The sequence below is a fragment of the Octopus sinensis genome, linkage group LG11 (genome assembly GCF_006345805.1).
Source record: "Octopus sinensis linkage group LG11, ASM634580v1, whole genome shotgun sequence".
NCBI classification, from domain to species: Eukaryota; Metazoa; Mollusca; class Cephalopoda; order Octopoda; family Octopodidae; genus Octopus; species Octopus sinensis.
The window spans coordinates 53,342,662-53,354,037 of NC_043007.1; the positions used below are offsets into that span (position 1 = coordinate 53,342,662).

At 43.8% G+C, this 11,376-nt stretch overlaps 2 protein-coding genes across 2 annotated transcripts; both read left to right on the forward strand.

The window, feature by feature from the left end:
* Positions 1–3,381: 3,381 nt before the first annotated feature.
* Positions 3,382–4,257, forward strand: LOC115217638. The gene has a single exon (XM_029787390.1). The coding sequence runs from the start codon at positions 3,382–3,384 to the stop codon at positions 4,255–4,257; it is 876 nt and encodes a 291-aa protein (XP_029643250.1).
* A 2,487-nt stretch (positions 4,258–6,744) lies between these two features.
* Positions 6,745–7,398, forward strand: LOC115217640. The gene has a single exon (XM_029787391.1). It carries the CDS (start codon positions 6,745–6,747, stop codon positions 7,396–7,398), a length of 654 nt encoding a protein of 217 aa, XP_029643251.1.
* Positions 7,399–11,376: the final 3,978 nt, after the last annotated feature.

The following is an 11,376-nucleotide window of genomic DNA, read 5'->3' on the forward strand; positions in this document are numbered from 1 at the left end:
CATCCCCATCACCACATCAACCCCATCTATCACGCGTTCAGCCACAATTATCTGCAGTCTTAGCGTCGCGCCGCGCACCACTATCTCTACCTTGCTGCTGCCTCTGCAACAGATTTCGCTGCCGTCGACCGCCCGGACGCTACTTGCCCCGTTTCATTCCTTCGTCACCCTTGAAGTCACAAGGGTGGTCGTACAGCCCGTATCCACGAGGGCCTTGAACGTCTTCCCCTCGGCCTCCACGTCAATTAATGGCAGCGTCTCCAATAGCGCATCTACTCGTTTGCGGGGAAAGTTCGAGAGGCAGCAACTTCCCCGCGGTCGTTTCCCTGGTCGCAATCACGGGCGATGTGCCCTGTCTGCCTGCATCGATAGCAAACGGGCTCCGGTTGCGTACACTCCCTCGCCATGTGCGACCCCTGACATCTAAAACACCGACCTGAGAACGGCCGGTTCTGTACGTCTTTCTCCGGTCGTCGTCCGTCTTTACGCACCTCCGTCACCGCCATCGCTATCGCCTTCCGCCCAAAGTGTCGCATCAACACGCGGGCTTGAGTCACAAATTCGCTCAGCGCCATCTTTTTAATCCCGGGCAAGCGTTGTAGGTGAATCCCTACATCGTCGGGGAACCCATTTACAAACGCCAGCCGCGCTGCTCTCTCCAGCCCTTCTCCCGTAAACCCAGCCAGCGTCGCTAACCTTCTAACTTCTGACGCGTACTCGTCCACCTGTCCATCTGATCGTACCCAGCTTAGAAAAGCTGCGTATTCACATTCTGTGTAGGCATCCCGCAATTGTTGCTCTATCTTTTCCTCGCTCAGGCGTTCCTCCTCGTCCATCTCAAGGTATAGCGTTAACGCGCTCCCTTCTAAATACAGCGCCATAAGACTTGCCACTTGCAGTCTTGCCACCAGCCTGATTTTACGAATCCAGGCCACTACATCGCCTTCACCATTGAAGGGTCTGGTGGTGTCGCTGGCGATCCTGATTTTCGCAGACATCGCGGTGACGACTTATGTGGAGTGCCGAAATAGCTTGTGGTGTGTGCTAGAGATTCGAATATAAAGGCACCTACCTTCTCTTCTCTCTGATGGAGACCCTTTAGTGGTAACGGATTCTTCGACACAGCCCGCTCCGAACGCTTGAGATAGCAGCTGCTTCACCCAACCTTAGCAACGTCTTCACCCGTCTTAACACGACGACGACCCTGGTTCGAAAGGCCGAAATCCCCGCTCGTTGCGCGCGCGTCCCGGCTGCCCCCTTCCGGTCAGCTCGCCCAGCTGCTGACGTCATCCCACACACTGAACTAGACAGAATAATGAAAAAGTAATGAAAGAATAATATGTGCAAAGATAGTAGGTAGAAGAAGCGAGGTTGAAAGAAAGATTCTTATCTTTTATCCGTTCATGAGCAGTCGTTATTCTTCGGTAGGGGTTAGGAAGCGAGTGGGAGTCCCGTTATGCTTTCGCTAGTTTATAAAAGGGCGATGGTGGTGGGAGGAGGTCTAGGCGAAGCAAGTGGTTATCGAAAGAGGGAGACATAGAGAAATATAGGGACATAGACAGGGTTAGTTAGTGAGGGGGAGAAGTGGACAAGAAAACACGCAGGAGGAAACATTTTGAGGGGATCTGACTGGCATAGTTAAAAGGAGACGGCAGTATCGATAATATTTAAGATAGACTTGAAAAAGTAAAATCTGAGATCGTCAGGCAATCTAAGACAAAGTTTTAGAGAATACATATTCATTGATTCATCCTTTAAAGTGTTATCACACAGCCACCTGTGTGATAACACTTTAAAGGATGAATCAATGAATATGTTGGGTTGAGGAAATACGTGGACATCTAACTAGGAAGAGGGTCTGCTAATCGTGGCTAATCATGAGACCAAAAGGGAAGGTTTGAAAAATCTGAGAAAGACAAATTTTAGGCAATAGAGGAGCGGCTGTGTCATAAGACATTAATAGTTAAGTGAATCAATGAATATAAGGTTATCTTCGAGAGGAAGACAAGACTAAACGAAAAGTATATTTACATGAATGACATGTTACTGAACTAGACAGAATAATGAAAAGAATAATGAAAGAATAATAATAATAATAATAATGATCTGTGCAATTAGTAGGTAGATGAAACGAGGCTGAAAGAAGAATATTCTTATCTTTTACGTACATATATGTGTATATATATATGTACACACACACACACACACACATACATATATATATATATATATATATTATATATATATATATATATATGTATAAGGGTGGAAAGGAACACACGAGTTGATATATATGAAAAAACAAGTCAAAAATAGAAAATGCTAAGATAATTTTATAGTGAATCTTTCAGTACCGGTTTCGGTCATTTTGAGACCTTTTCAACTGTAACGATTAAATAATTAAATTTAGAAAAATTAGAAGAAAAGGAACAAATGGAACAAATCACTCAGAGATAGAAAGTTCGCCTTTTGGAAGATGATCCAAAACAACAACAAAGCGGATATATACGAAAAATGGCTCAACCGGACCCCGTTAATCCTCCCTCGTAAATTCCAGTTCAAAGCTATTACAGAGGAACCTGAAACACAAAGACACCTCAGGGAGAGAATGGCACTGGAAAAAATGAAAATGGAAATAGAACTTCTGAAATTGAGGGCTCAAACGAATGAGGATAAAATAAAATCCACCTGTAAGAATTAGCACTTCCTTCTCAAAGCTTGGATTCGAAATCAGACCCAAGAATCATTGGTCGTAAAATACCAATGCACAAAAAGGCGCGAAATCAGAATCTCTTTGTTCTGACAAAAAATGATGGATCGTCTCCCTTCGACCTCTGACCCGAGCAGGTCAGGCGAAGTTTAACAGGACGACCAGCGACCTACTGTACGCAATAACACTCTTGCGGTATATCTATTTTTCTGGCTATTTGAGATGTTATAAATAGAACGGAGAAATAGGTATCTGGAGAGAAGCCGAACCAACGTTTAAGAGAACGTCACGCATTTATGAGGACGACGAAAGAATATTCAGAAAGGTGACTCTGTCATGCATGATTTACACACACGCACCATCAAACATATTCTGCTTTAATGTGTATCCTGTATTATGCATTCCTTTAATATGTATTATTTGCAACCACTATTTAATATGCATTTTGTACAAGCGATGTGTAACATTGCTTACAAATTGATGTAGTGATAATAAATCTTTAATTTATTACAAAGCACTTATGTATTTATTAATACATCCACGCATCCACTACATTTGGTGACCCCGTAAAACGAATCGCGCTTCCCTGGAACCAGCTTCATCAACCGCGTCGAAGAATTACAGTTTGCACATCACCAGCAACGAAGCAACTGAAAATTCCGACAAAAACAATGAATCTCCCGGAACAAAACCCAGCGGCCAACATCGACATGGCATTCCAAGCGGCGATCTCGTTAAAAATTCCACCATTCTGGACCCACGACCCGACATTGTGGTTTCACCATATAGAGGCACAGTTTGCCTCTCACAGAATATCGAGCGATGCGGCTCGACTTTCTCACGTTATCAGTTCTCTGTCACCAGAAATAACGAACGTGATACGCGACCTTATCATGGCACCACCCGGTTCTGTTTCATATGAAGTTTTTAAAACCACGTTAATAAACAGAACCTCAGAATCCCAACAAAAAAGACTTCACCAGCTTCTGATATCGGAAGAATTGGGTGACAAAACGCCGTCCCAGCTTCTTCGGAGAATGAAACAGCTTCTCGGAGATGAGACGCTCCCAGAAAAAATCTTCAAGCAACTTTTTCTCCAGCGTCTGCCCTCCAATACCCAGGTTGTTCTCGCGTCCACCAGAGAAAACACATCCCTTGAAGAACTTGCGGAGCTAGCTGACAAAATAGCCGAAGTACCGCACAGATATCCAACGGTATCGACGGTGACGCCAGCCGCTCCCAGTACCAATCCTTTCCGTGCACAAACCAGTTCTTCAGAGATTTCGGATTTGCGTGCATTAATGACGCAGCAAGCTGCGCAAATACAAATTCTCACAGCCCAAATACAAGCCCTAAAGTTTAGTCCCCAGCGTCGAAGCACCAGCCGATCTCGACGAGATGGCAGACGGTCTCGAAGCCCCAGTGCTACCCGAAACTCACATGACACGTGTTGGTACCACCGAACATTCGGAACACGGGCACAAAAATGTACGGTACCGTGCTCGTTTTCCTCACCCAGTTCGGGAAACGGCACAGCCAGGAATTGAACGCGACGGAAATTCCTGGTTCGCACCCACACAGTCGCCTGTTTTTCGTTTGCGATCGTGTAACAGGCACGCGTTTCCTGGTTGACACAGGTGCGGAAGTCAGCATCATCCCAGTCTCCAACACTTCTGGAAAAAGAAAAGAGACATCAGTCTGTCTTCAGGCAGTCAACCATTCACCCATTCCAACCTACGGTGAACAGTCCCTAACATTAAACATAGGACTACGCCGCACATTTCAGTGGGTATTCGTCGTCGCTAAACTGCCGACCCCTATCTTAGGAGCCGATTTCCTGCATCATTTCGGTCTCCTGGTAGACATAAAGAACAGACGACTTGTCGACACCACCACCAAGCTTACTGTGCGCGGTATAGCCGCTCGAATGGACACAGTCAGCCCAACTGTAATGCTTACGACAACGACTCGGCACAGTTCCATCCTGAATGATTATCCAGATGTCGCCCGGCCAGTTTTTCATAACCAGCCGATAAAGCACGACGTTACCCACCACATCAAAACCAGCGGTCCACCTGTTGCTGCAAGGCCCAGAAGGTTACCACCTGATCGTCTCCAGGCCGTCAAGCGGGAATTCCAGCACATGCTCGACCTCGGAATCATCCGCGTTTCCAGCAGCAACTGGTCCTCGCCGATACACTGCGTCCCAAAAAAATCATCGACCGATTGGCGGGTTTGCGGCGATTATCGATCACTGAATAAAAGCACTATCAGTGATGCCTATCCGGTGCCTTTTCTTCAGGACTTTTCGAGCTCGCTGCATGGAGCTCGCATCTTTTCAAAAATCGACCTGGTGCGAGCATACAACCAAATCCCAGTCGAACCTGCAGACATCTCAAAGACAGCAGTGACTACACCTTTCGGAATGTTTGAATTCCTGCGTATGCCTTTCGGTTTACGAAACGCGGCACAGACATTCCAAAGGTTTATCGACATGGTGACTAGAGGTTTGCCTTTCGTCTATGCCTACATAGACGACATACTCGTGGCCAGTAACTCGGACGAAGAGCATAATCAACACCTTCACCTGCTATTCGAACGTTTACGTAAATTCGGAATTGTTATCAACCCTACTAAATGTTTGTTCGGAGTTGCTTCCCTTCATTTTCTCGGCCATATAGTCGATAAAAATGGAATTCGTCCCCTTCCCGAGAAAGTCAAGGCCATCGTGGATTTTCCACCACCCACATCTCTCCGCAAATTAAGGGAATATCTCGGTCTAGCGAATTTCTATCGACGGTTCGTGCCCCACCTCGCTGAAATAGCGCAACCGCTCACGGATTTGCTACGTCAGCGAACCTGCAAAAACGCAGATATAGCTCTGACCGAAATCAACTCGTTTCTTTCGCTGCCCTGAAAAAAACGTTATCTAGCGCTACCATGTTGGTTTATCCAAAACCAGACGCCCCACGATGTTTACTCGTTGATGCATCCGATTCCGGAATCGGAGGTGTGCTACAACAGCTTGTTGACGGTATATGGCAACCGTTGTCTTTCTTTTCTAAGCGGTTAAAACCCGCGGAAACCAAATACAGCACATTCAGTCGGGAATTATTGGCGGCATACCTGGCCGTTAAGCATTTCCGTCATATGCTAGAAGGTACCAATTTTGCCATATATACCGACCACAAGCCATTAGTATACGCATTTAACACCAAACCGGATCGCCATTCGCCGAGAGAAATTCGTCACCTCGACTTCATATCGCAGTACACGACGGATATACGCCACATCAAAGGGGCGACCAACGTGGCAGCCGATGCACTTTCACGTGCGCAGATCAATGCTATCCACACCACGTCTACAATTGATCTGGCACGTATAGCAGCTGACCAGGAGAATGACGAAGAACTTCTAAAGCTCCGGAATTCGTCATCTCTGAAATTTCAGCATGTTCCACTACCATCATCCACAGCCCATATTGGTGTGATATTTCCACTGGTTACCAACGCCCTTATGTACCACAGAAATATCGTCGAGAAGTTTTCTCCGCTCTACATTCTCTGTCACATCCTGGTATTCGCTCCACTCAAAAGCTAATATCGACCCGTTTTGTGTGGACCAGTATCAACAAGGATATCAGAGAATGGACCAAGTGCTGTGTTGCGTGCCAAAAAGCGAAAATCCACCGGCACATAAAATCACCAATCGGTTCATTTTCGCAGCCCGATGCACGATTTCAGCACGTTCACATTGATATCGTTGGACCCCTGCCACCTTCGCAGAACTATTCATATTTGCTAACTTGCGTAGATAGGTTCTCGCGATGGCCCGAAGCCTGGCCCCTATCTGATATATCAGCAGAAACGGTCGCTAAAACGCTGATATCACAATGGGTTTCGCGTTTTGGCACACCCGCAACAATTACCACCGACAGAGGACGTCAGTTCGATTCCCACCTTTTCACCGAGCTGACTCGTCTCCTCGGGTGTAAACACACCCGCACTACAGCTTACCACCCTGCAGCAAATGGCATGGTGGAACGCTTTCACCGCCAACTCAAGGCATCTATAAAAGCAGCTCCAGACAGTTCTCACTGGTTGGAACATCTCCCTCTCATCCTCCTTGGAATTCGATCCACGATTAAGGAAGAACTGGGATATACTCCGGCCGAACTCGTTTATGGCACAACACTCACCTTACCTGGGCAGATGATCGAACCTGTTTCACAAAACTTCCCTGACCCACAACAATATGTGCACCGATTACGAACATCCATGTCGCAAGTATCACCCTCAGGCCCCAGACAACAGAACGTCGTTTCACGTGTCCCAAAAGATATCAACACATGGACTCATGTCTTCGTGAGGAATGATGGGATACCCTCTCAACTTCAACCACCATATTCCGGGCCCTACAAGGTCATCAAAAGAGAACCCAAGTATTTCGTCCTCGATATTGGAGGTAAACGAAATACGGTCTCGATTGATCGTTTAAAAAAAGCTTTCATCGAGGAGGACTTACATTCAGTCCCCTCTTTTCCTCAAACAGACTCGGCAACTCCAGCGAACACCACAGATGCTGCACAACCCCGACACACCAAATCAGGAAGAACAGTTCGATGGCCAGCAAGGTTTGTGCAAGTTTTTCGGGTAAGTTCTGAACTCCTAACGTATCCATCTTCCTAATGAACACATAACTGCATCACCCACCCAGAGAAATCAAAGAGCATTTGTGTACGTAAAGAAAAAAAAAAATGAAAACAAAAACTGTCTGTATGAACTTTTACGGAACATTTCAAAATCGAACTTTGCCGATGAACATTTCTTTCATTTTTGCATGTACATATTTTTTGTTTTCTTTTCAAAATGTTTGCTTTCTCATAAATATATTTTTTTGCTAACTGTATATCCACACACATTTACAAATCTTGTTCTCATGCGTGCTATCACTCGATTTTTTTTTCTCCACTGAAAGATACCATGTCTCTATTAGACCTCTAGTAGGTCGAGTAATCAATAGACGCACATCTCTTTCAACGCGCCAACATAATTCTGCCTGGGCACATATACATATTGCCCACCATATAGCACATACAAATTGTAAACCTTTCATCCATATTTTTATCGTTCAATGTGTAAAAAAAATTTTTTTCTACATGCACACAATCAAAAAAAAAAAAAATAATAAAAATAATAATAATAATACATTTCCAATATCGTTCGATCTCTGTGGCTTTCTCACTAGAAGGGGGGTAGTGTAAGAATTAGCACTTCCTTCTCAAAGCTTGGATTCGAAATCAGACCCAAGAATCATTGGTCGTAAAATACCAATGCACAAAAAGGCGCGAAATCAGAATCTCTTTGTTCTGACAAAAAATGATGGATCGTCTCCCTTCGACCTCTGACCCGAGCAGGTCAGGCGAAGTTTAACAGGACGACCAGCGACCTACTGTACGCAATAAACTCTTGCGGTATATCTATTTTTCTGGCTATTTGAGATGTTATAAATAGAACGGAGAAATAGGTATCTGGAGAGCCCGAACCAACGTTTAAGAGAACGTCACGCATTTATGAGGACGACGAAAGAATATTCAGAAAGGTGACTCTGTCATGCATGATTTACACACACGCACCATCAAACATATTCTGCTTTAATGTGTATCCTGTATTATGCATTCCTTTAATATGTATTATTTGCAACCACTATTTAATATGCATTTTGTACAAGCGATGTGTAACATTGCTTACAAATTGATGTAGTGATAATAAATCTTTAATTTATTACAAAGCACTTATGTATTTATTAATACATCCACGCATCCACTACACACCGATGAAGATATCAACGAAGAAATTCGCAAAATGACCCAAGGCCCAGATCAAGAGAAGTTCTCCAAACTATGGAAAGAGGACTGTGAAAAAGAAGAACTAAAATCTCTCCAACGCTGGGAGAAAAGCGCCAGTTGGTTCTCAGACTATGAAGCCGTCTTTCAAACAGAGCACGCCTCCAACAACCCTTTCCAGAAAATAAGAAAACCAAAACAACACCCAAACACCGATACACACCTGTCTAAAAGAATACAGGACCTAACCCTAACTCTGTAAGCAGCCAGCGTTACAATATCAGGAATACCCCCACTTCAAGCAGAGAAAGGATAAATCAACACCCACAGCATAGACACTGCAACCTTATCCCCACCCAAAAGAGTTACCAACGAAATCTCCGTCCCATCAACCGGTTAAACAACCATGCACAACAAACCCACACCACTTACAATGATTACCAACGAAGGCCTCCTAGAACACCACACCCGAATATGGGATATCGGATGCTCTCCTCAATACTGCTCCAAGACACACACACCATAAATCAAACAGGAGACCCCACATCAACAAAGAACAACTATATAATAGCTACCGTCCCAACCACCGCATTCATTTTTTAGACCCAATACGCAAACACAGAGACACAAGATAGCACCAAACAAGCAGGAGGAACCAAAAGTAATAAAAATTATCAATCTAACTCACAAGGAACTAACAGCAAACCAAATAAACATACTTTCCAAAGGACTCAAGTTTACACCCACCCCATAACACCCCAACTACAACGAAATGAAAGAAGACATCGCAGAATTCTGCAGAAAATTAAGACTTACTGAAGAGCTATACGATAAATACAACGAGGACGAATCGTTAGCCAGAAATAGGAGTAACTACACCCCCTCGAAAGGTAAGAACAAAACACTTGATGATTTCTGTGACCACATATCTAATTACCCATATCAACATATGCACAAACAAAAACACAAACCAAACTTCAGCAAAAAAGAATGGGCTGAGTTGAACAAATTAAAACAAGATAAAACAATAACAATCAAAGAGGCCGATAAAGGGAGTGCTGTTGTCTTAATGGATACGACATTTTACATAACTTTGGTACTTTCTATGCTGGAAGACACAACATACTATGAAAAGGCACAAAACTACAGTCAACAAAAAATAATGAGGGAACTAAAATTCATATTAAACACATACAAAGCAGGGCTCACCGACAAAGAATATGATTATATGACCAATTTCACAAGTAAAACTAGCCAATTCTACGGTATACCTAAGATCCACAAAAGTGAAAAAATAAGCAACGCATGCAAGATAGCTACAGACAAAATAATTAAAGTCCCTAATCCTAATGACATCAAATTGAGACCCATAATAGCAGGTCCCGCATGAGAAACCCACCGCCTCAGTAACTTTTTAGACACCCTGTTAAAACCACTCCTCAAACATGTCAAAAGCTATATAAGGGACGACTTAGATATGCTCAATCACCTACCGAATACTATAAACAAAAACACCATACTGGTATCCTTCGATGTAGTCAACCTCTACTCCAATATCCCCCACAACCTAGGACTAGAGGCAATCCAATTCTGGCTAGAGAATCACGCCAACGAACTACCACACCGCATCAAAAAAGAATTCGTGATAGAAGGGGTTAAATTCATCCTGGAAAATAACTTCTTCGCCTTCAATGACAACTTCTACCGACAAAAATCGGGGACTGCAATGGGTACACGAATGGCCCCCTCCTTTGCCAACCTAGTCATAGGATACCTAGAGATCAGTCTGTATCGTAAGGTTCTAGAAAGATATGGCAGCCCTTTCTCCATCTACATAGAAAACAACTGGAAGAGATATCTAGATGACTGTTTCATTCTTTGGCATAAAAATATAGAAAAACTCATAGAATTCCAGGAAATTTTAAACGGACTGGACGTAAACATCCAATTCACGATGGAATATAGCCAGCAACAACTCCCCTTCCTCGATATCCTCATTAAGAAAGCTAATAATATAATAGAAACAGACATATACTATAAGCCTACAGACTCTAAGCAATATCTTCCATTCAATTCATGCCACCCCAGACACACCAGGATGAATATCCCCTTCAATCTAGCAAAAAGGATATGCACTATAGTCTCTAACGCAAACACCAGAGACACACGACTACAAGAACTAAAAGATACCCTTATCACCAGGAACTATCCACCTTCACTTATTGACAAGTGCATTCAACGTGCCCTTCAACTTAACATCAAGGAACTGAGACATCCCAAATCAAAGAAAAACTTACAACCAAAAGCCTTACCATACATCTCCACACACAACCCTCTCAATAACGAAGCCTTCGGCAACATCCTCCACAACATACCCCTCCTAAAAAAAGACCACAGAATGAACACAATCCTCCAAACACACACGATCATAAAAAGCAAAAGACAGCCTAGATCCATGAAAAGTCTCCTAACACAAGCCCGAATTCACTCTTCAACACAGAAGCCGACAGTAAAAAAATGTGGAAGACCCAATTGCGGGATATGCGACTATCTAATTGAGGGATCAGAGTTCTCCTTCAAACATGGACAACGGTTTACAGTGAAAAGCAACTTCACATGTGCTTCGGAGAACCTAATATACTCATTAACCTGCTCCGGGTGTCAAGAGCAGTACATAGGCCAAACAAAAAATGGTTTGCGTAAACGAATGGCCCTGCACAGATCCCAGATAAAAATTCCCCAAAACAGAAAAATAGCTTTTAGCCAACACATAGATACTTGCGCCAACAAAAAAACACCAAACTTCAGGATTTTCCCCCTC

Excerpts from the sequence above, each read along its gene's own strand:
- LOC115217640 (XM_029787391.1), top strand. The coding sequence starts at position 6,745 with ATGGTGGAACGCTTTCACCGCCAACTCAAGGCATCTATAAAAGCAGCT.
- LOC115217638 (XM_029787390.1), top strand. The coding sequence starts at position 3,382 with ATGAATCTCCCGGAACAAAACCCAGCGGCCAACATCGACATGGCATTC.